Source organism: Condylura cristata, unplaced genomic scaffold (genome assembly GCF_000260355.1).
Source record: "Condylura cristata isolate star-nosed mole 26May11 unplaced genomic scaffold, ConCri1.0 scaffold00005, whole genome shotgun sequence".
Taxonomy (NCBI): Eukaryota; Metazoa; Chordata; class Mammalia; order Eulipotyphla; family Talpidae; genus Condylura; species Condylura cristata.
The window spans coordinates 54,409,637-54,435,703 of NW_004567106.1; the positions used below are offsets into that span (position 1 = coordinate 54,409,637).

The following is a 26,067-nucleotide window of genomic DNA, read 5'->3' on the forward strand; positions in this document are numbered from 1 at the left end:
TCAGAGACGACGGCCTAATATTGAAGAATTTTAAAGCCACATCTTTAGCAAGCTCTCACAAACAAAAATGGACTTTAAAAGTATTAAGACTGAGATGGAAAAAGGGAAAAAATTATATAAAAATAAACTATTACTTAAAAAATATATTAAGACTGAAATACTAGATTTGCTGTCTTGCATCAGATTATGAAATATTATTTTAGAAAATCCTTAGGACATGCAGACAGTATACATACGTGCCACACCAGTCTCTATTCTGAGTGATTATCAATGTAAAATTCCTCCACACCAGAAGAAAATTATATTTGCACAATTATTCTATCTAGTTACACACAGTTACAGCATCTTTTCAAGGTAATCAACATGCTCTGGTAGTTCACAGGCTGTTACTTAACAATGCTATAGAAGGCACAGCGCAAGTGAAACATCATTCTAATTTGTTGAAGTAAAATTATCGATAATGTGCATTTAAAAAAATCAAGGAAATAGCTGTACTCCCCAAATGCACTGCTCTACCACTGACAACTACTCTGAGGTTAGCAGAAGGGGAAATGCATGGTCCCCACACACATCCGCCTATCAATACAGATGTTCTCATCCCTGCATACATACAATAGCCACATACATTTATTACAAATTCTACCAACCTACATGATGTGTAGCATACAATTTCACAAGCACACAACCTATAATACTTCACTATAATTCTATATAGCCAACTGCTTTTCACATGTCATGTTCATTGATTTTCACAGAATTCCTATCTGTAGCAAACCTCCTGTTACAAGTGATGAATGATTATAGATAGAACACACATGTTGGAAGATATTGCACTTAAAGAGTAAACAAAAGTAAAGAAAAACTGAAATAGTGAAAATCTATGCTGTTAAGGATGTGACATTTTTGTTAAATTATTTAATCCAAGTAATGGAATTTCTTTAATTTTTGTGCTATTCACAATAAATAAATACAGACATGCCATAATTTTAAATTTAATCTGAATAATTAACATTTCGCCCTCACTTTCTCAAGTCTAGACTTTGAGTTGGCAAACTTTTTCTATCTGGAAACAAACAGTAAATATCAAGAACCACCATCATAGGAAGCAGTAAAAGAAAATAGAGAAACAAAAAAAAAAATCAGAAAGAACAAAAGGAATGGCAGTCACTAAAGTCTTAACATATTAAGACTTATTAACATATTAACACAATAGTTTAAACTGAGTAAGCAGAGAGATTGGTATAATGGATTAAAATAAAGCAATCAGGGCTCTCCCTGGTGACACAACAGGTTAAAGCACATTATGAAGCGCTCCAAAGCCACTGCAGCACGAGTTCGATCCCTGACCAGGGAGCTGACCCACATGGCGCAGGAGACCTCTCCTGACCCACCCACTGCTCCCCTCAGCAGTGTACTTTGTCAATCTGCCTGTTTTGCCCCACTCTGTCTCTGGTGAATCCTCACAGCCACCACATCTCTGGCCTGTACCCCAATTCTGTAAGTATCAATAAATAAATCTTCTTTAAAAAATTTTTAAAAAGTTAAACAGGAGTAGATATTTCACACACTATATATAAATCAAAAAATGCTCAACATCACTAACCATACAGGAAAGAAAATTCACTAAGATGTCACTATAAATTTAATAGAACAGCTTAAAAAATGAGCATGCTGGCAAGTATACAGAGAAACTAGGTCTCTTATGCACTGCTTGTTGCGAATGTAAAATGGCACTCTGGAAAATGTTTGGCAATTTCCTATAACGTTAAATATACCTTTGCCACACAACTCAAAACTCCTAGGCATTTCATTAAATAAAGAAATGTGTCCCTGTAAATATGTGCATGTGATTTTTTTGGTGACTTTATTTGTAATACCCAAAAATTACAAACAACTAAAATTGTCTGGGTCAGGACAACAGGTCATGATAAACTGTGGTATATCCATACTATAGAATATTACTCAGCGTTATGAAAAAAGGAAACGAATATGCACCAGTATTTCAAAAACATGACGTTGAGTGAACAAAACCAACCTCAAAAGGTCACGTGCTATATGTTCCCATACACAACATCCTCAAAACACCAAAATGATGGATGTGACTACCTGGATGGTGGTAGGAAAGAGTTACTTGTAATGACGGAACAGTTCTATACCTTAATTGCCATGCTGGATACATGGATCCACACATGATCAAATGGTATGGAATCATTACATGAGACAGAACTCCAATCTGCAAAGTATACAACGTTGATTTTTTAAAAGCTTAGTAGCATTAAACTATTTATATATAGTTAATATAAATATGTAGAACTGGTCACACATCTACTTTCAAAATTTCACTTGTTAGGCTCTAAATTTTTTTTTTTTTAAGATTTATTTATTGATGCTTACAAAATTGGGTACAGGCCTGAAGTGCAGAAGGTGAGAGGATTCACCAGAGACAGATTGGGGAGCAGAACAGGTAGATGTACTGAAATACACTGCTGAGAGGAGCAGCGGGCGGGTCAGGAGAGGTCTGCCACACCGTGTGGGTCAGCTCCCCGGCCAGGGATCAAATTCATGCTGCAGTGGCTTAGGAGAACTTCATAGTATGCTGCTTTAACCCCTTGCACCCATCAGGGAGAGTCCTGTTAGGCTCTAAAATTTACAAGTGATTAAGCTCAGAACTTTCTCATATACGACTTGTTCTGAGAGGTGGGCAATCAGAGAACCAAACAATATTCACCAAGGAGAAGGTATATTCTCCTCATAAACCCATGAACTCCACCAATGACACTGAGGAGCAATCACAATATTCGATAAAGGTCTTGTCACAGAGCTAAACTTGTCACAGATACTACATTCAAGTCCATCACAGAACAGAACAACGAAGGCAGTAAAGCGCTATGACACAGGCTTCCCACAAGGGGGCAGCAGCTTATCAATCTTAAAAAGAAACTAAATCAGGGGAAACCTGTAACTAGCAAATGACAAACCATTTTAAGTGTAAGGAAAAATGATATTTTCTCTTATTTTTTTGTGTAGCTGACAGCTCCCCCCACTCCCACCTCCACACAAAAATCTAAAAAAAGACTGTAATTGATAGATACATTCTACGTCTTCAGTTTGGTTTCAAATCCTCTATCTACATAAAGTCTAGCTACTGCTTCTCAAGGTGATTAAAAGAGTTCAACAACTGTAACTCACTGTCCCAATTTAGCTAGCTGGTTATTTTTGTGTTTTATTTTGTTGCTTTACCACTACTATTCAGCTTAGGATGGCTTTTCCATTTGTAAGTGATCACACAGTATTGCAAACAGGTTATCCAGCCTTGGCTTTAACCTTGTGGCCCTTACAGACAGGAAGTACTATTTAGATCCTCAATGTTAAAACAAAAATCCCTCAAAATAGTCCTCCATCTACTCCTACCCCAGACATTAAGGTGAAACACTATTCTTACTATCAGCTCCATGTGAAGGGAAATCAAATGAATACATGCCTAGAATAAAGGCGGCATCTGACATAATATAAGTTCCATGGGATCTCCATACAAAAGAAAAAGCTACAGTTCCTATTGTATGTGACTCCAGATGCTTAAACCCAGGATTTCCTTCTTTTAACTACTTAGTATGAAATCCATCTGAACCATAATGTAATCTGACTGCCTCTACTTGTCCTTAAAAATCAAGACTACAGCATTAATCTTACTGTCATTCGTTATCTGTATTAGGCTTTCAGTTTATAATGATACTGTGGGCCTGATAATTACTGTGCAAGGATTAAAACCAATTCCTCTGCTCTAGTGACCTCAAAGTGAGTTGTACATACTAGACCACATGTTAAAAAAACTAAACTTTTGGCCCTCCCTGGTGGCGCAGCGGGTTAAAGCACTGCACTAAGAATCTTAAGCCAATTCCGCATGAGTTCAATCCCCGCCTGTCCCGGAGGTGACCACATGGCGTGGCAGACCTCTCCTGGCCCGCCCGCTGCTCCCCTCAGCAGTGTACTTCATCGATCTGCCTGTTCTGCTCCCCACTCTGTCTCTGGTGAATCTTTTCACCCTCCGCATCTCTGGCCTGTACCCCAGTTCTGTATGAATAAATCAATAAATCTTTAAAAAAAAAAACTAAACTTTTGTGTAGTTTATATATTTATGCATGTGTTTTAGTGAACACGCACTCAAAAGCATTGCCAAAAAGGACGCCGTGCCACAGAGCCGAGGCAGGAACTGCAATGACTTTCCAACTCTCTCTTCTACTTCCCCAATCATTTCAAACAGCAGATAATTTTTTTTCAGCAAGTGAAATCATGACATAGCAGAGCTTGAAAAGCTTCAGCCACTTCTCAATACACTAAAAAAATCTCAAGCCGGCCCTCCCTGGTGGTGCAGCGGGTTAAAGCACAGAACTGAGAATCTAAAGCCACTTCCACATGAATTCGATTCCCACCTGCCCCGGAGGTGACCACATGGCGCGGCAGACCTCTCCTGACCCGCCCGCTGCTCCCCTCAGCAGTGTACTTCTATAGTGTAGATCTGCCTGTTCTGCTCCCCACTCTGTCTCTGGTAAAGCCTCTCACCGCCCCTGAGCCTCTGGCCTGTACCCCAGTTCTGTTATGTACAAATAAATAAATCTTAAAAAAAAAAAAAATCTCAAACCTTTACTTAAATGACCTACACACCCCTACCTGGCGTGTCCCTTGCTCCTGTCTCATCTTGGCCCCACGCATACTCTGCTTTCTACCAAGAGATGTTCTTTGCCTGCTCCTTTCTCCCCTCTTATCCTTAGTTCTTGGGCCAAACAAACACCCCTGGCTCTACCTACCATGAGGCACTTCAACCACACCTCATTTCCCTCACCAGTATCCACCACACCTTGCTGTTCCACACGGCATACGGCACAAGTAGTGATCACTTACTTCCACCTACTAGACTCCGCTTCACAAGCGCAAGGGCTGTGACCAACAAATACTAGTTGAATAGGTGAACAAGAAAATCATACTTTAAGACTTATTTATTTATGCATATAAGAACTAGGGTACAAGCCAGAGGTGTTGGGGTGAGAGGATTCACCAAAGAGTGGAGAGCAGAACAGGCAGAAATACACTGTTGAGGGGAGCAGCAGGCAAGGCAGGAGAGGTCTGCCGTGCCATGTGGGTCACCCCACGGTCAGGCGTGGAACTTGTGCTGCAGTGGCTGTGGACAGTCAGCAGGTAGGCCCCGAGATAAAACATACGCTTAAAAATTTTGTTGGAAAAACTTTCCATATAGAGACAAAATGCACTGGAAAAAAAACCCCTTAACTATGAATTGGTCCCAGCAGTTTTTCCACTGGTGATCCTAAGCCTAATTATTCGGTCAGTATTTGGGGACTAGGTTTCATAACCTGAGACCTCGCTATAAAATCCCATCAATTATTTAATCTCTCAAGGGAACAGCAGAAATGATTACTGAAATGAGAATGGATATGTGACCTGCCTCAATTTTACAGTTAAAGAAACTGAAATACAAATTCTAAATTCTACATGGCACACATACCTTCAAGCAAAAACCAAATTCTCTGGCTCTGAGCCCAGCATTGACTTTACCAGACCCCACTGCCTACACACGCTCTTTACTTCTGCTTGACCTACATAATCTGTAAAGGGGAGAAACTGCTAACAGAGTCTGAGCTTTTCTTTATATTAAAAACTAGCATACGAGCCCTCCCTTGTGGCGCAATGGGTTAAAGTGCAGCACTATGAAGCTATTATAGCCACTGCAGCAGGAGTTTGATCCCAGCCCAGGAGCTGACCCACATGGTGCAGACCTCTTTTGACCCACCCGCTCGCTGCTCCCCTCAGCAGTGCACTTCATCAGTTGGCTTGTTCTACTCCCTACTCTGTCTCTGGTGAATCCTCTCACACACACCCCTCCCCCACACCTATGGCCTGTAACCCCTGTTCTGTGTGCATAAGCAAATCTTAAAAAAAAAAAAAAAAACTAGCATGCCTCAAGGAAACAGAAGACAACCAAGGACAACCTACTATGGACTATGGACTAGTCATTCTAAGAGCTTCTTTGCCATAGCTTAGACTCAAATGTGGAGCCAAAAAAGATGTAAAAGGGGAAAGGGAAGGCTTTAAGTCAACAAGAAAGGTACTATTAATGTGAAATCTGCTATAACAAGAAATCAGAAGACACTGGATCAACAATGGATTATCATTAGTGAAAGGCAAAAGAAAGGTAATGCAAAAGACCTTCAGGAAAACGGCACACAAGCCTTTGATTTTACAAGAAAGGGCTCTTTCTCAGAGACGTCCCAACATACCCAGAGCTCACGGACAAATGGGCTGGAAGGGTAATGTAAGAGCTTCCACAGTAAAAAGACACAAACTTTGGGAGACAGGACCTAGTCCACTCCTTTCTGTAAAACTTCCTTGGTCTATTTCTCATAAATTTTAAATAAGCTCATACACTGTAATTTTCTAGTAAAGAGAAAAATTAAAAACAACCAACACAGGTTAATAAGTGGATATATACAGCAACTGTGAGTGCCACACACAAATCTCCTCCCAAGTTAGAAGAGCAGGATGCTAGATCTGAGGCAGGAGGTGCACATCTGGAGTTAAGACCCAATGCCAGGGGCCAGTACTGACGTGGTGAGCACCGCTGGCACTGATCAGCAGAACGCCTTGTTATTAAGAGGAGTTGGGGTGGGGGTCGGGAGTTATCAGAGGACGCGCTTTCACTAAAGCCCCAACGCTGGGCATTCAGCTGGACCCACCCTCTTCTCTGTCAATAAAAAGACCAAGATCTCGCTTTGAAGATGCATCCTGCATCCTGCTCTGCTCTGTTTCTTTCCATTATCACTGCAGTGTTGCTGACACTACAAGCAAATAACTAAAAGCAGACTTTGCAACGTAACATCAAAGGTAGATAGTTCAAGCTACAAGTGGCAGTTGACACTGAGATACAAAACTGAACCATTTAGAAACGACTTTGCAAAGCATGTGGAAAGATCATCCTACTCAGGGGCAAATTCTGTGCCACAACAGACCTGGGATAATACTAGTGCATGCTTCCAACTTCCACAGGCAACTGTCTAATGTAGCTCTACTGGTCTGTAAGATGCAGCGCTTACTCTCGAGGGCAGCGCTGTCGATCAGGACTCTGCGCAGAGGGAAGTGCAGCTTATCCACGCTGCTCAGCTCCCCAGCACAAGCCACCTGGGATACTGAGCTCTTGAAATGTGGCCAGTGTGACTGAGGAACTAAACTTTTTAAAAATTAGTGTAAATGAGCTAAAATTTCCCCTCTTATTTAATAATCAAAATTAAATAACATGCTTCTATGGTTACCGTATGGGTCAGTGCAGCTAGAGAGAATCCACTCAGGAAAACCCTCGTCTCCACACAAAGCTGGATAAATTCTATGTTCCTATGTCCCTCTTCAACAGCAATTTAAGGACTTTAAAGCTCCTTAACTGAGTGAGGGAAAAATTGTATAGTGAAAACGGGAATCACTTTTTGTTTAGTAGAAGCTTGCCAATACATTTTCAAGGATGCATTAATAAAACAGAGTCAACTTACTACAGTATTAAATCACAGTTATAATTCCAAATCGACAAATACTTACATGTTGTCTTCCAAGCAGATTTTGGGTCCCACCACATTGGCTGCTCCACTTGCCATTTTAAAAGCAAAATGCTTCTCAGGGCAAGCTTTTGAAATTCCACATTTATATCTGGGAGGCTTAGTAGCTTCAGGGGAGAACAAAATATTGTTCAGAAAACGATGTTAATAGACTACCGTTAGTTTGTTTCATGCCTCAAACCACAAAGGCCATTATGTAAAATACCAACATATTCAGCTTCAAATATATGCTACGACTTGTTTTCCCCAAAAGATTTCAAAGAACCTTAAAACCAGCAAAGAAAATCAAAACCCAAAATCGCTTTACAAACAAGCTAGTAACGGACATAAATACATCAAGGAATATGATTTTGATGACAGTAAGCATATCTAATTTTTTAAGTTTGTTTTTAAAATTCAGGATGGAGGTTGTTCTGTATTGTTGTTTTCAATTTCTAGCACTTATCTGCATAGCAGCAGATACCCACAGGGTCACTAAAGTCTAATGCATCCCATTGGAACTGTCTAAGCAGACATGCTCCTCCTTGTACACACTTTTGGCATTTATAATACTGAAGCTAAAGAACACTAGGGAAACAAAACGTCCATTATGAATAAGTAACAAGAACACTGGGCCGTCTAATCAAATTGCATCCTTATAACTTTAAAAAGCAATCTCTCAATCAGTTTTGCTCACTTGGAACTTCCCCCATTGTTTCAGTACACGTTCTCAGAGTCCTAAAATAGAACAAAATAAACCATCTGCAAGATATTGAGATAGAATACTCACGTCGTGCAGCTGTGTCCAATGCTGACCTTGCTGAGGAAAAAAAAAAGTTATCTTTGTTAGAAAGAATAAGGCTATTGGCAAGTATCATTTTTTAACTTACTTGGAGCTATAAAAAGCAGTACGTGATTAACTGCTCAGAATACAGTGAAGTACATGGATAGCGCCTTAGAGCAAAGCGACACAGTATCCATAGGCCACACACTTGACTACAAACAACTGTGCCAAGCACTTACGGAGGGTTACTGACAGAAGACTTTACTTTTACATTTTTAGTTATATAAATTCAAATCCCAGTGAGACAGTTACTCTACAAGCTTTCCTATACTTGGGGCACATCAGGGTATTCCAAGGCTGTCGCTCTGTCCGTGCGGTGTACACAGGTGCAGGCAGCCTGGCGCGTCAGCTATCAAGTTAGTGAGGCTACGGCCCTGGTGGGTGTGGGAGCCCAAGGGAGGTGCTGGGAGCTCTGACTTCTCGAAAACAGAGATGCACTGGGTGGAACAATAAAAAAGTTGAAGTCATCACCTAGAGTTTTACAAGCCCTGAGCTGGAGGGAGCTAGTGTCTGCTGACCAAAGCTTAGCTTGACTGCAGCAGAGCTCAACCTGGCCATCTTACATTCAGAGTTTTTAAAAAGCATTAACATCTGGTCCCAGTTCAGGAGATTACAATTCCAATCACCAATAGCATTGTGAACAACCATTTCCTGATTTGGCTAATAAGCATGCAGTGTCTGCAAATGTTTGCCAGCTGTTTGACTATAAATAGTCACTTACTTTTAGTTCTGTACTATTGTAGATAATTGCAAATTTCCTATAAGTCCAGTACTCAAACTGAAGAACAGAAAGTTAAAGCTGAAAAGGGCCATGGAAATGTTTTAGAGAGAGGAAAGTGGCCAAGTTTGTGAAGGCTCGCTGAAACGACAGAACACACAGGAGATAATGTGCCGTGAACTCACAAAGGCAATGCTGTACCAAGGCACAAGTTACATGCATGGAATGAAGTCAAAAGCTAACTTTACACCACAACTGTATGTATGTACTAAAAATATTCAAGGGTAAGGGCAAAGATTTCATGACCAAAGTGAATTTCTCTAGCCCATGTAAAAATTCTCATTCTCGATTACCTACACTTATTTTCCATTCAATCAGTAGCTACTGTTTACAAGGTCAAGCACAAAGATATTACTATTGTCAAGATTCATTCCCTTGGAAGGGGAATGGATACATGAAAAACAGTAAAAGAAATTCTATTACTATAAAGCAGAACAAAATCAGCACCAAATTAAGATAGAAGTCCTATGCCTTAGAACTAAAAGTCTTCCAACAGGGAGCTTTAATTTCTCTACAGGAGCACTTGACATACTTTTCAAAAATGAGAAGGATTAGCAGATGGCCAGGTGAGAAATGCAGGCTGAGGGGTCAGCAAGCCCAAAGGTTGAATTCAGGACAGGCACGTCACCAGCCACTGGCGGGCACAGTGGCACATGGGTGTGAGACCCACAGGGTGGTGCGGCGAAGGGCGTGGAAAGGCACAATGGAGGCTTTTCCATGCCAGCCCTAGTGAGGAGATTAGCTTTCGCTCTCCTGTAATCCAACGTGCTGATGTTCTTGAGTTTGAAGAGCATCACAGGCAATGGCGAGACTACAGCAAAGATGTGAAACAAGGGCAGCATCCCGGCCACATTTACAGAAACAGTCCAGGCAAGGGGAAGATCAAACTTGGGCGAGCAGAGCGGCCTCAAGTGGCCTCTGTGCTCCTCTCTCAGAAGTGTGCATTTCTCAAAGCAATTTTCTATCTATGCCAAAGATCCTAGTGCCACCCTCCCCTCAAGGAGCCCGTTTTTTTGGTCTTTTCAATCTTTTCCATTTGATTTGTCATTCAATGAATCTCTGCCTAAGGCATACACACAAATGAAGTATCATGACTTAAAAAGGATGGTGCCACTTTGCATATACCACAGCAGAACAGACACTGAGGCCAGGGTAGAAATCCAGCCACGCAGCAGGGTAGAAAGGAAGATTTTGATAAAACAACTCCTGCCCCACCCCCAGCCCCAGGAAACTTAAGTCTTGCTCAACAGAATTTTACATTGCTAGTATTGAGGGACTGATCCATATAGATTTTACTACAAATTAAAGATGATAAACAAAACCAAAGTCACAGCACCCCAACTGAAAAAACAAGTAAGACAACATACAGGAGTCCTGGAACCCAGGTGAAAAAGCTAAAAGAGAAGAATAAAACAAAGAAACACTAAACACTAAAGAAATATCTAAAGAAAATTACTAAAGAAAATTAAGAGGAGTGGGTACCCCAGAAGAGAGAAGGGAGCAAAAGCCCAATTTAAAGAAGTTATAGCTGAAAACCTCCAAAATCCAAGGAAACAGCTGACTACAGGTATCTGAAAGCTGTCAAAAAGAAACCACAGATTCTTAAATCCACACCTCAGATTCTAAAACTAGATCACTACTTTAACTCTAGATTAAAAAAAAAATTTGAATTGTTTAAAAACTTTGAAAAAAACCCAGCTCCTTGCTCTGGACTCTACTGTAAACCAAGTCTTTCCTAACTGGTTTGATGGAGGGCTCCTTACTCAGGAGATGGTCACTGGGGTCTGCTTACATTTTTTGATCTTTGACCCCACATTAAAATTTCCAAACAACTGCAATTCAAAGGTATAAACGACTGGGAAGATAACTCAGTGATATCACCTCTCAAGTTAGCTAGGGAAAGATGCCTCCTCTCCATGGATCCCCCCAAACCTCCAACAGTGCTCGGCAGGTAGGAGTGAGTTCCCAAAGACCTCCACTCGCTGGGCTGCAGGTGACAGAGGAGGGAACTGCAAAGTTCCTTCTCCTTGTCCTTTGTCCTTGCTCTGCTCCTATTTATCTTCTTATAGACACAACCAGAAAACCAGGCAAACCAGATGAAGGCAGAGGTAGAAGACACTGATTAAGCCAAAGCCTCATTACTAAAGTAAATAAAATGCATGCCTGCTTCTCTAAACTCCTGCAGAGATCCCTGTCTCTCCTCTTTTCTACCTTAGTCTGCACCCCCACCCTCACCCTCACCCCCCCACCCCTGCTGTTTTGGGGAGATGACCTTTGTTGACCGCAGTCCATCCTGTCATCAGGTGTGTTGGCACCAGAATAAACCTGATTTCCTTCCAAGTCTTGTCACTGGAGTTTTGACTTAAGAGTAATAAGTAGCCAGACCCCACAAAACCCGTAACAGTTTCACAGTGTCAGTTTTAGGAGTCCTTTTTCAATATGTTATAAAAATGCTTTGTAGTTTATTAAAGCTCTTCAAATGTTAACTTATTTTATTAACTCACAGATTTTGTAAAAAGCTAACTTTAGGTAGTTTACAATATGTGTTCATATTTTGGCAACAATAAATGGATAAAAATAAAATATTGTAGGGTCCTCCCTAGGGGCGTAAAGAGTTAAATCTCAGTGCTCCCAAGCTATCACCAGCCACTGCAGCAGGAGTTGGATCCCCCACCAGGGAGCTGACCCACATGGCACAGCAGACCTCCCCTGACCTGCCAGCTGCTTCCCCTCAGCAGTGTATTTCAATAGATCTGCCTGTTCTGCTCCCCACTCTGTCTCTGGTGAATTTTCTCACCTCCCAGCACATCTTACCTACACCCCAGCTCTTGTATACATAAATAAATCAATCTGTATTTAAAAAAAAAAGAAAAAATATTGCAGAGGAAAACAAGGGCAGGAAAGCAAGAGACTTTGCGGGGCTGGGATCTAACATCATCACATGACTCCTACCCACTTGCTGAGAGCTAGATTTGGCTCCAAGTTTTCCAGCAGGCAACTCAAATAGAGAAACAAGTTAAACTTAGGTATGATATCTCTTAGAATGTGCATTCAGAACACATGATTAATGTTCCTAAGAGTGCATAAAATAGATCTCATTAAATATGTTCAAATTTTGAAGAGAAGATGCATGCATTAGACTGAATTCTAAGACCTTCTATTATGTACTGTAGAATAATCTAGTGAATCACTCTCACCAGTATAATTACATTTTCTTTCCTAGACAGACTAACAGCAGAGTGATTCAATGTTGATAACCAGTAAAAATTTAAAGACAACCACTTAAAATAAGATTTAAGAAAGGAACAAAGTTAAAACTTACCAAATAGATTTCCTAAACTTGCATCCATTTTTATTTCAAATACTTGAGATATAACATAAAATGTCAGTAAAAATACTGCCACAGCTACCACCAACTTTGCAGCTCCTGAAGAACAGAAGTAATTCAGCATGATCTGATGAACTCAACAGAATCAATTATTATGCATTTCTAGATAAAATGTATGTTTACATTCTTCATCCCAATAAATTTGTTTTATTAGGATGTTAAGTTTACTTGAACTATAACAAAAACTATGTCACAGTCCATCAAGATAAGGGATTTCCATGATAAAGAACTATCATACTGGCTAACAGTCTAGACATAGGACAGCTTCTACATGCAAAAAAAAAAAAAATAATAAGCCCTGCTCTCAACTGCTGACTGACTCCACAAAAGTACAGTGGCTGGTACCGCACCACACCAAGTATGCTGCTGTCTAGGCATCCTCCTTTTCAAACAAAGGGTAATACTGTGCCGGGATAATACAAAAACACAGGCCGATGTGGAGACACAAGGCAGCAGACAGGAAGTGCACTAAGCAAGGCATTCCCAAGCTCAATGTGACAGGTTTGCTGTCCTATTATGAACCAACAGCACTCTGGAGTGACATAAGTCCCTCTATCACGGTGATCACTTCAGTATTTCTACTTGTACTGTAGACCCAGTTTACCAGGCCTCCTGAGCCTTGTTTGGTGCCTCCCAGATAGCTTCATCATACGGTCACATGTCCACCCAGTGAAGACAAATTCTTAAGCCTGTCTTCATTTCTGAGTTCCACACAAATTCTCATTATGAATAAATTGTTTAGTATGAATCATCATTAGCCCTTTTTCTCCAAAGCTAAGAAAGTCTAGAGAAGAAACAGTGCAAAAATGGAAACTGACAGGAAAGGAACATCACTTTCTTCTTACAATTTCAGTGACCTAAGGAATCTTGGGTTATTCAGGAACAACACTACTGTCCCTACAACCTCTTCCCTCCTCTTAACACAAGTTTAATTTGCTGATGTAAAAGCAGCGGATGGCATCAGCAGTTATCTCAATGTCCTTAAGATCTCTGTCCAAGATCACAGATGAGTCAACAGCAGCACAAGGACAGAATCCAGGGATCTTGATGCAGCCCAGGGCTTGGCGAGGACAGCACGGTAACACCAAGCCACACAGTCCCTGGAAAACTACTACCCACAACCAACTACTGGCTAACAGTAAAAAAAAAAAAAAAACACTATATTCATTCTATTTCATCAGCTCACAGAAACTGGGTCCTCATACTGGGGGGTGATGAGAGTGGGGAGGAGGGAAAGGACAAATGATTAGCAATTGTTTCCCAGAGCTTCTTGTTTCTATTTAGAAACACATTAAATGTAGAAATGAAGTGGCAATGAGGAAGTATTATCATTAATCAATCCCAATCCTCCCACCTGCTCTTCACTTTAAAGACTGCATTTCCTGTTTTCAAGAGCAACTACAAGTTGTCTACATTTTCAGTGCACAAGAGAGCAAACTTCCATTAGGCTCCGAGCTCTTCCCCCCAGAGCAGAGCGCCTCTCATGTATAGCAATGCTCTCAACAAGTGACTGTTACATGGATGAATGGCCACAGTTGGCATATTCCTTCTTGCTCACTAAGACCAAGATTATGGACCACTAAAATCTGTACGTCCCATTTTCTAGCAATGATGACATGTGCCAATAGTGAGAATGTTTCCCTGTCTCTTAAAGCAGAATATGAAACTTTCATTGTTCAAGAATAAAATCTTATCCCACTCCTAGAAATCAGCCCAAAGGACACCAAAACATTAATTCAAAAGTAAACCTACACACCCATGTTTACTGCAGCACAATTTACAATGGCTAAGCTACGGAAGCAACCTAAATGTCCAAAAACAGACGACTGGATCAAGATGTGGTATATACACATGATGGAATACTACTCAGTGATCAAAATGATAAACTCAGCCCATCTGCAGCAATATGAATGGGGCTGGGAATACGTCACTGCAAGAATAAGGGTTTTTCAAAGCTATCAGTGTACACATACAAAGACAAAACACATATTTTAATTAGAAGCAATTAGTTAAAAAGCAGTAAAATAACAGTTTTCTTTTTTTCATTCATTAAAGGTAGTTCCCTCAAGACCTATAGTAGGAATACTGCCAAAGATAAAATAAGCCCTGAATGAACAACTACCTATCAATAAACCTTAGAATTAATTGGCAGAATCAGAGAAATGGATTAAGATGACAAGGATAATTTCAATAGGATGAATGTTGAATTATGTGAGAAAGGAAAAATTTTGCTTTGATTATTTCATATCACAAAAACAATATACTTTTACACCATCTAGAAACATGTGATCATATTCAATTCTGTTATCTTCGGAGATGATTAAAAAATAAAGGACATTATAACATTCTTTTAAGCCAGAAATAAGTTCTTATCTTTGGGGAATATTTTCCTTGAATACTTGTACAGCTACTGAAAAAAGGGAAGCTTTATAATTTCATGACCAAAGGATCTAGATTTTCAAATACTGATGAAACATTGTAAATAACCCTTAGTAAAATCTGTGTTTTATAATCAAGTTTAGTCACCTGCATCTGATTCTATGTAATTATGACTGAAGCATGAAGATGTTTCTTCACCCACCTTGACTCCAGGTACTCCTTCAGGTAAGAAAAGATTTTGTGTGTAGGTGAGAACATATAGTGAATAGGATAATTGCCTGATTTTCGAGAAATACAAGCTTTCCCCTGTCTTGGGCACACTTAGTAGAAATTTCTATGTAATTCTGTGCTTGAGGAGGCTGGGGGTAGAAGGTACACTTAGATTTGAAGGACTCATCAGCACCTCCAGTGAGTTATGGATCTGCCTTTTCAAGACTTGGAGACAACTACCCTAATACTATGAATATTCAATTCCTTCAAATTGCTGCCTCAGGAAATGTTCTTGCATGTAACCTCACTGATGAAGACTGAACTTACACTAGCAAGTACAGTCACTTAAGCAAAAACCAAATTCTACTGAATCCTTCACACACATTAGTTTCAATTTAAATACACAGAAAGACTTAAGCTTTTAAACTTTGCAACTCACTGTTCAAACTAGAACTTTAGCAAAAATAAAAATCAGCCTCCCTAGTTTGTCAAAATCACTCTTTATGATAATATTTTCTATATGTAATACATATACATATAATCAGGCAATCAAGTTTAATGTATAAGAACATAAACCTGAAAACCATAACAACTTATCTGGCATAATTTCAACAAAAGTGTATCCAAACAAATGTGTTTAATGTTTAATTCGTTTTCAAACTGTGACCTGCCAATTACATGAAAGAGTAAAATGACTACAGATAAGATTAACTCTGTTCTACTTTAGCTTTGTAGTCAATACTGAAAAAGATGATTTTTTTCTTTCCTTTAGTCATTTCTCAGCAAACAGGTTCCACATAAAGAAAACCGTTAGCTGAATTAAGGCTCTTACCTGCTACTCTCATGTTTGATTTTTCCGACTATGGCACTTTTCATGAAGTAAGTTCCTAAAATCAAAAGAAAAAAACAATCTTAGGTCCAGAACAAGCAGTTGTCCCTAGGCTGAGTTTGATTTGGGATGTATATTTTAAAGTAATTAATGTCATGACATTTCAAAGTTGCCTACCAGAATTAATGAAAAAAGTGCTTATCACTGGGTCTCCCTCCTTTCACTCCCCAGAAAGCTCCAGAGAAAGGTCTGTGTTTTGTACCACGGTGCCCCCACTACTGAACTATAGGGAAATGTGACAGAAGACAAATGCCTTGTTAAAATGCCTTGTTAACCTCAGTGATTATGCAAATCGGTAAGGAACTCTAGATACTTAGCACCCAAACTTCGGTTTACTAAGGTGCAAAGAGGGTTAGCTGCTTAACCAGATGGAACAAATGATGTGTGGAAAGGAGCAAGGGCCATGAGTGGAACCTGCTCCAAAGTTCCCAACAGTGCACGATGCCACTGCATCTCAGGACCTTGAAATTCAGGTGGTGCGACATAAGCACTTATAGCAAAAGCTTATTTTACTATCAGGGTCCTCTTCAAGTTTGAGATTTAAGCTTGAAACAGAAAATATGCAGCAATTATCATTATTGCCAGTGATTAATACATCAAATTAGTTATTCTGTTCTATGTCAAAGAAATTATCCTCTGATACTATTCTAATTACCAAAAAAAAAAAAATGATGCTGGGGAAAAAATCGGTTTGTATGTATGTTTCACTCCTAAGAAATAACTCAAGATAAGTAAAATTTTAAAAAGAAAGTAAAATGAGTGAGTCTGATAGGAACATGGCATCCAGGCTCAGCTGGAAGCCTCCACTCTACACAAGTATATACAGGAGTGGAGCTCAGGCGATAACTGTAATTAATGACTACATTAAGTAAAAAGTTATGTGCCTTCATTATACGCTGTATTTTGATGACATCTCAATGATCATGGCAAGTCTAATAATTTATAGACTATTTAAAATAAAAATACTGGACACTCCACAGCCCATTGGAGAAAGTGAAAAATCTGGTTTCCTTATTCTCCAGTAAAGAATAAAGGGGGCGGGGGGGCCCTCCCTGGTGGCACAGCGGGTTAAAGCACAGCACTGAGAATCTAAAGCCGCTTCCGCATGAGTTCGATTCCCGCCTGCCCCGGAGGTGACCACATGGCGCAGCAGACCTCTCCTGACCCACCCGCTGCTCCCCTCCTGGCGCAGCAGACCTCCCCTGACCCGCCCGCTGCTCCCCTCAGCAGTGTACTTCGTCCATCTGCCTGCTCTGCTCCCCACTCTGTCTCTGGTGAAGCCTCTCGCCACCCCTCAGCTTCTGGCCTGTACCCCAGTTCTGTATGCACAAATAAACCTTTAAAAACAAGAATAAAGGGGGCGGGTGTCGTTTTAAGGTCACACTAACCCCCTTCCCTCTGCCCAATCTACCATGAAGAAAATAACTAACCTTTAAAAGAGTATGACCTGAGCATTATTGATTTCTTCTCCTTTGTTAATTACCTGAACACTTTCCAGATAACAGGAAAAGTCAATCTGCCTCTTACAAGGCTAGGAAAGGAAATAGAGCTCCTCAAGGATCATACACTTTAGCCCAGAAAAGCAGGGAAAAAACTCCTTTGCTTTTCAAGTGAAAACATCCAACTGGTTGTAAATCCTCTTTTGACTTCCAGCAAAATCGAACACTACATTCACTACATACCCATATCTTTTCTTCCTCCCTCCCTCTTATCTTACCATGGCCCAGGCAAGTATTTTTGCAACTGGGATAAGCCATAGGCAGATCACATTACCTGAGAGGCAGAAACACCTATCCAATCGAAGTTCCTGCTTCCTAGACCTGCCACCTGTTCATACCTCCCACCAAGTATGCTTCCAGGCTTATTACGAGGAAGACCACAATACAGCAATGACGTTGCATAGGGAAATACAAATATTTCCCATTAAAATTTCTCCAGACAGAAACATTTAGTAGAAATGTCTAAACTAAAATTGTATCAAATCTGAGTCATAACATTTTTAACTAATTTGCTTAAGAAGCAAAGTAACAAGGCACAAGTGTAAATCAGCATAAGGAAAGAGTACTGAGCACATGACAGCAAATTCTGGAGCATCTGTCTACAATGTGTTGATTCCAAGTTAGTCCTGCGCATCCTCTCAGGAAGGAAGTTAAAAGGAAAGACAGACATTACATGTAACAATTCGGGGATGAAAGTAAAAATGTAAAGGCATCTGGTATAAGCTTCAGGCCCAGCCTCCAAGAATCAAGCAGGAACAGGAACAAATCCAGTGCAAGAGAACACAGGGGGATATCCAGAGTCAAGAAGTGAAGAAAACTGTAATTTTTCTGGCACATTCATTAAGAGATAGTTCTACAGAAATTAGTCACCCACCAAAACTAGAATATTGGTGGTACAGGGAAAGTTTTTTTGTTTTTTTTTTTAATAAAGACATTTATGCATACAGAACTGGGATAGAGGCCAGAGGTGTGGGAGATGGGGGGTGCTGAGAGGATTCACCAGAGACAGAGTGGGGAGCAGAACAGGCAGATGTCAAAGTACATTGCTTTGACAGCAGGTGGGTCAGGAGAGGTCTGCTGTGCCATGTGGTCACCTCCCCCACCAGGGATCGAAATCATGCTGAAGTGGCTTTAGCTTCTTAGTGCTGTGCTTTAACCCACTGTGCCACCAGGGAGGGCCCAGGGAAAGTATTTTTAAGTTAGAGGAAAACAAAACTCTGACACCTGTGAATTTACATTTCCAGAACAGTGCACCTTAGGCCCAAGCCTCAAGTTTCAGTGTTTCTGAAGAGCACTCCCATCTGGCAGCCAGGTCCTCGAGGGCAGCTGAGCTCTCCACCGAGTGAGCACTGAGCAAGGATGTGATCCAGGCAGGAGAGTAAGCCTAAATCAGGATATCAGGCTGACATACTAGATTTCTTTGAATGTCTTGTAATTTAAACATTTTCCGTAACCCAACTACTATGGGTAATTTTACATAGTTTGAAATTTTTTTTAAAAGGAATCAGGCCTGACTAGGTAGACATTCATAAATAGACATCATCCTAAAATCAACCAACTTCAGAAGCATCACACAAAAAACTAGTGATACTTTTGTTATTTCCTGGAGAAAAGGACAGGAGTAACATCCGGTAAATTACAAGAACACTATTCTATGTCAACACAAAAAGACACAAAAACAATTATTTAACAGGCAGGTAAAGCCATGCCAGTCAACATAAACTAAGTAACAATTATACAGCAGCTCAACCTGTATTCTGGTTTTCTGTCATTTTCCCAGCAACCCTCTGGCGGTGATGGGTATTACTACGGCATTAGAGATGAGGTCAAGGGATTAATTTCCCTAAATTATATGAAGAAAAAGAAAGAAGCTGATACTACAAGCAAGTCCACTTCTTTTTCACCCCAGCAACTCACTGACACACTCTAATATTAGAGGCTGTTGACAAAACTCTATGTCATTCAATCTGGCTTTTGCAAATTGCTGTGGGAATTGCCAATCTCTGTTGCCAACTAGCCACTCCAAGATTTGACAGTCTGTCAAATGACTAAGCGTGTGTATTAGAACCCCCTCCAAGACAGGAAGGAAATAAGAAAATGAAGTGTGCAAACACACCCACTGATGTTTTTAATAGGAACAAATACCAATCATTTAATTAAATCAGAAAAAAATACTACAAATTATGCTCCACTAATATAGAGAAATTATTACTCAATCCAATCCACCTTGAGCTCTGCAGTGAAAGCTGGAAAGCAGCCATGAGCATAAGACAAACAAGCCCACTTGTGCTATAATAAAACTTTATGGACATTGAAGTTTGAATTTCATAAAATTTTCATGTTATAAAATACTGATCTTTTGAGTTTTTTTTTTTCCAACCACTTAAAAATGTAAAAACTAATCTTTGCCTAGGTTGTAATTTGCCAACCTAAAATAGAGGAATAAAAAAATTTTTTTTCCAATAAAATTAAATCTTAAAATATGTAAAAATAAAAACTCTCCTGCCCTAACATTCTAACAATTTTCTGGGCTGTCTGCCATAGGCATCTAGTGGTCCTCTTAGAAGTATTACTACAGAAGGGTCAAGTCACCCTGAATTCTGTGTTCCTGCCACCAAGTGTTCATATGTTTCATAATCCACAGCTCTCCAAGGAATAATCATCTTCTCCATGAGAAACAATGTGATGAAACCCCCTTCAAGAAGATTATCCTTTCCTTCCTGTAGATGAAACTGTCCCACACACAAAAAGAAGGGAATACATCAAGGCTCTGGGAGGTTTTCCCAAGCAATCCCAGTAAATAAAAAGAAATGGATAAAGTAATTTTACTACATCCTATTTCAGTTAACTGTAAAATGATACTGGTACGGGAATGATGCCACGGTTTAGATAGGTATTTAAAAGACATTATTTTTCTGATGATTAAAAAGGATGAGGGGAGTAACAATATATCAGATGTCTGATGAGCACTATAAGTCAAATAGACTGACTTATAAAACCTTTAAAAAGCAAGTTATAGGCCCTCCCTGTTGGTGCAGTGGGTTAAAGCACAGCACTGAGAATCTAAAGCCACTACTGCATGAGTTTGATTCCAGCCTGCCCTGGAGGTGACCACATGGTGTGGCACACCTCTCCTGACCCACCCACTACTCCCCTCAGCAGTGTACTTCCTCTATCTGCCTGTTCTGTTCCCCACTCTGTCTCAGTGAAGCCTCTCACCACCCCTGAGCCTCTGGCCTGTACCCTAGTTCTGTATGCACAAATAAATAAATCTTTAAAAAAAAAAAAAAAAAAGCAAGCTATCACCACAATAGACATGCAAAGTGCCGTCAAGTGCCTGGTCTCCAAACACCATCCAACAAGCACAGGAGCCTGGCCAGGGGGCTACTGAAACAGCAAGCTGCAGCCCTGCAAAGACACTAGCTTGGGAGAATCTGAACATTGCAAAGTCAGTATGATGGTGGTGAAGAGCTACCATGATGCACCTTCGGGGAGAGCTGACATTATCAAGCTATTAAGAAAGATGTAAAACAACAGGACTTCATTAATTAAAGAAAAAATATACAAAATGAAGTCAAACTTGTAATAGAACAAAAAAAATTGATAATTTGATCTGATAACAGAGTTTAAGTATTGTGAATTTAATTAAATTGTTAACATTAAATGCTTAATAGAAAAATCTAATTGCTAACTTGATAAGTTGACTAGGACACTCTGGTACTCAATCCTAGAAAATAAAACCTCCTAAAGGAGTTTACCACTTTAATACTTGTCATATACTCTTTGTAGGTACGACCTAGTAGATAATTAAAGGGGGAAAAATTTTAAATGGCTACCTAATAATGAGAAAAGTCCCAGTTTTTTCAGTCACCAACATACCTTCACATTTAACAAGGGGAAAAAAAAATTTTTCCCCCTTTGGGAAAGAGGAGAGTCCTATGAATTCTTATGAACTCTATAACACCAAGACTAACTACTTTCTCAAAAGTTCATAAAGGAAAATACACATGCATTCACTCCTTCTACAACATGGGCTTCAAAAATTGAGCTTAAAGTAACAGCAAAACTTTTAAATTAAAAGCACAGAAAAACCAAAAAACTCAGTCTTTTAGAAAATAACTTTAATACTCTACTGCAAACCTTGCAAGAGAGAGATAAGGATGATCTATGCTTGCATTCTAGACTTACCCCAACTATTCTAGACTTACTCCAACTAGTCTGTTCCTCCTGACACTTATTTTCCTAACTAGCCTGATGTTGAAATTACATTAAAAAGAGGATCTTCTTTACATGTGCCTAAGAAACCTATAGCAAGCCTCTCATTCAGTAGTCAACAAGCCATTTCTTTTTGAGTTAGCAAATGGAACTCAGGTTTACTCTGACACAAACTTGACCTCAACCTGGTAACCCAAAAAGTCTCAATATCAGAGAGCTGGTGATAAGTGTACATGCACATAACCAGTTATTTGACACCAGGCATGGATTTTCTAACAGTAAAAGGGTGATAAAAAAAAGCCAAGTGATAAAGTCGGTCTCATGTTAACATGACATGAAATAAATATTTCCATGAATGATAATTATAAAATGGAAATTACTAAAATATTAAAACACTGTAAGTAATGTTCTGGCATTGAAATATATAAATGATTACATAAGATTAGCATAAAGTACCACTCCCTCATGCTGCGGAGGGTTAAAGCACAGCACTGAGAAGTTAAAGCCATTTTAGCATGAGTTCAATCCCCGCCCCAGAGGTGACCACATGGTGCAGCAGACCTTTCCTGACCCACCTGCTGCTCTCCTCAGTAGTGTACTTCCTCGATCTGCCTGTTCTGCTCCCCACTCTGTCTCTGGGGAAGTAAATATTTCTATGAATGATAATTATAAAATGGAAATCACTAAAATATTAAAACACTGTAAGTAATGTTCTGGCATTGAAATACATAAATGTTTACATAAGATTAGCATAAAGTGTCCCTCCCTGGTGCTCAGGCCTCTCTCAGGCCACACTTCTGGCCTGAGCACCAGTTCTGTATGCATAAATAAATCTTTAAAAAAAATTAGCATAAAAATGTGATGGCCAAGAGTGGAGTACTTTATACCCTAAAATATAAGTTGCAACTTTATATAAGTTGCAATTTTATATAAGTCATCAGTATACTCTTCATTATGAATAAATGTCAAGATGCCTTACTTAAGCTCTACCACAGGGCCTTCCTCGTAGCTCAAGGTGTTAAAAGTCTCAGTGAACAAAATCCCCAGCGAGGAAGCTGACCCCCATGACGCAGAAGACCTCTCCTGCTTCTCACTGCTTCCCCTCAGCAGTGTATTTCAGTCAATGCACCTGTTCTGCTCCCCACTCTGTCTCAACCCCTGCACTTCTGACCTACACCCCAGCTCTTGTATGATACATAAAATAAACCTTTAAAAAATAAACTCTATTACAAACAAATATTTTACATGGTAAGAGACCTGAAGAAATGGTGAATTAATTTTTTTCTCTTACCACTTTTGTGCTTCCTAAAAAAGCTTTACCACAACAAAGTAGGGCTTGTAGCTCCCCAGGCACCTACTCCATTTTATTGATTCCAAGGTGCATGTTATTTGCCTCAATTTAACAGATCATAAGCCAGGAGGAGGCTTACACCCACGTTTGTTTCCTTAGTAGTATAAGGGTGTTCTTTGCAAACCATTTTGGTAGCAACGGAACATCATTGCTGGCTCTTTGAAGCCCTAACTGCCACACAGACCACAGCATGAATATTGCCATTACTGGTGGGCTTTTAAAAATGCAAATTGCAGGCCCTTGCAGGTGGCCAGCAGGTTAAAGCGCAGCAATACAAGCAAGCGGCAGCCACTTGAGTGCAAGTTCGATCCTAGGTCACGGAGGTGACCATATGGGGTGGCAAACCTCTCCTGTCTCACCCGCTGCTCCCTTCAGCAGTGTACTTTGTCAAGCTGCCTGTTCTGCTCCCCACTCTGTCTCTGGTCAATCTTCTCACCATCTCTGCACCTCTGGCCTGTACCCCAGTTCTGTATGCATAAATAAATATCCTCTAAAAAATGAAAATTGCTGAGGACCAAAATCCCTAGAACAAGGACTGAAACTCCTCAACTCTCCAGGTGACTGATTCATTGTCAGAACTTTAATCTACAATACACCAATCCAAACTTAGAGAGATGATGTGGGCTGGGGACAAGAGAGGCAGGTTAGACTGAGATGAAAATAAAAGTCACATAACAGGAATTTTCATCCTGTTCTTAACAATGGATGGAAATCAGCCAGACCTGTGGACCAGATTTCCAGGGTGACAGCTGGGGGGTTAATTAGACAGTGCATCAAAATAGACATGAACAGAGCTGAGGGAACTCTAGTTTGCAGTGGTTACAAAAAGTATTATATTAAAAATTACCCAAATGCTTTCATGCAGTTTTTCCTCATCTACCAAAGCAGAATTTTCTTTGAAAAAGTCATAATCCAGTTAGAGCGATAAAATAGTCATCAGATTTCTGTAATCGAGAGCATCAACAAATCCAAAAAAGAACCCTTAGCCTGCCTTGCTCCTTTAGAGTTCTACAATTGTTGACTGAACAGAAGTAATCTAAACTACCTTAATCCCACACTACACCATCCAGGAGATAGAACAGGTGGATCCATGCATGGAAAGAAAGGAATCACTGTCTACAATGGCGAAATAAAATGAAATACATTGTAACTGGAAGTTGAACATGAGTAGGGTAAAGAAGTGTATATTCACAAATTGTCTCAAAGAGTAGAGAAAGATACATATTTACACTTCACCTAGTCTATATATATCAAATAGTTTGAAAAGTTAGTTTCCTGTTCTGAATGAACGGGCAAGAATTCCCCTACAGACTCATTCCCCTAATATCTTCTTGAAGTAGTCTGCAGAAATTAACTAAACAGGGCAGACACTATTTTTCTAGTCAAGCCTTCTGTGTGATGAAATGGAGGAGCTGAGTGGTGCTGTCTGCCCAAGCAGCTGGCCAGCACATTTCCACCACAAAAACTGGACATGATCTAGCGCTCATTGGCAAAAAAAACAGACTGTAGAAAGACAGTAGTGTACAATCTTCTGAACCTATTAAAACTGACCACAACCTCTTCAAAACACATTTAACATCACTTAACTGTCCAGCAGATACTGATTGGTGCCCACATTCAGGTAGATATGTGATGCCATGGTGCTAGTTCAACAAGCCTTGTGGAGCTTGCTGTGAAAGTCAACTCAGGAGCTGAGGGTTTGCTATAGATTTTCCTATAATTTCTAATAGAATATAAAATTGGCCAGGGTCCATCAAGAGATGACAGATTCAAGGATTAAGTAATTGCCATACACACAATATTACTCAGCCACAACAAAGGAGCACTGACTAAGCTACAACATGAACAAACTTGAAAACAATACGCCAAGTGAAAGAAACTGATACAAATGACCACATACTCACATACTGTATGGCTCCATTTATATGACTATTCAGAATAGGTAAGTCCACTGTGACAAAAAGCAGATGTGGGGTTACTAAGGGTTGAAGGGACAGGGGGAAGTGTTGTAATTGCTTAACAGATAAGATTTTCTTTTGGGAGGATGAAGTGTTTTGAAGTAAAGAGAGATGACTGCATTGTGAATCCACTCAATGTCACTGAACTGTGGACTTTAAAAGGTGAATTCTGTTACATGAATTAAATTTAATTTTTAAAAAGTTGGAAATATTCACTAGAGTAAAACTAGGGTCACAAAGAGCAGAAAAACCTAATTAGAATAGAAATAAAGGAAATATAAGGATAGTTCCAGTCCATTGGATCAGACAAATGAAAAAGAGAATGAAAAAAATACTGGTGGGGTAAACTAAAATTTAAGAGGAAGTGGAACACAATTTCATCCTCTGAAAGAAGAATTAGCTAACTGAATTTTAAAAGCTGAATTAAAAAAAATTAGAAGTTTAAAGCTCTTAGAAATCTTGCTGACTCTCCTCCATCAAACTAAAACAGCACTGCCTAATATTAAGACATCTGGTCAATGCAATTTATAAAGTAAGTAAATGCAGAACCACTGCTTAAAACCCAGATTATACAAGCCCAAGGAGAGGAACAGTCTGAACTAAGTTCAAGACAAGTTTTTATTATTGAACTGAACATTAGATTTTTGTGAAACCTAATTCCAAAATCTTTTGTTTTGGAAGTTTAATATCTTTCAGCTTTAAGCAAAGTGTATAATGAAAAGGAAAAATGAATAAGACCCACTGTCTCAGAGAAAAATAAAGGAGCTTTGGGAGAGACTTTTATTCACAGTATCAAGTACCTATAGTTACTAGTACATATAAGCACTTTCATATTTTTAAGTTAAAAATTTTTGAAAATAGGCCCTCCCTGGTGGCGCAGCGGGTTAAAGCACTGCACTAAGAAGCTTAAGCCACTTCCTCATGAGTTCAATCCCCGTCTGCCCCAGAGGAGATCCACATGGCG

The 26,067-nt window shown here is 39.7% G+C and overlaps 1 protein-coding gene across 2 annotated transcripts in view; it reads right to left on the reverse strand.

Moving 5' to 3' along the window:
* The window catches only part of FAM3C (family with sequence similarity 3, member C), a 39,306-nt gene that overhangs the window by 11,148 nt on the left and 2,091 nt on the right, over positions 1-26,067 (reverse strand). The window contains exons 2-5 of one of the 2 annotated variants that reach the window (XM_004676979.2): positions 16,024-16,078; positions 12,537-12,641; positions 8,383-8,412; positions 7,597-7,720 (exon numbers count right to left, since the gene is read on the reverse strand). In XM_004676979.2, coding sequence (XP_004677036.1) covers positions 7,597-7,720; positions 8,383-8,412; positions 12,537-12,641; positions 16,024-16,036 — 272 coding nt within the window. In that variant the 5' untranslated portion in view covers positions 16,037-16,078. The remainder of the gene's footprint in view (positions 1-7,596; positions 7,721-8,382; positions 8,413-12,536; positions 12,642-16,023; positions 16,079-26,067) is intronic. The other variant, XM_012721088.1, reaches the window with a different exon arrangement.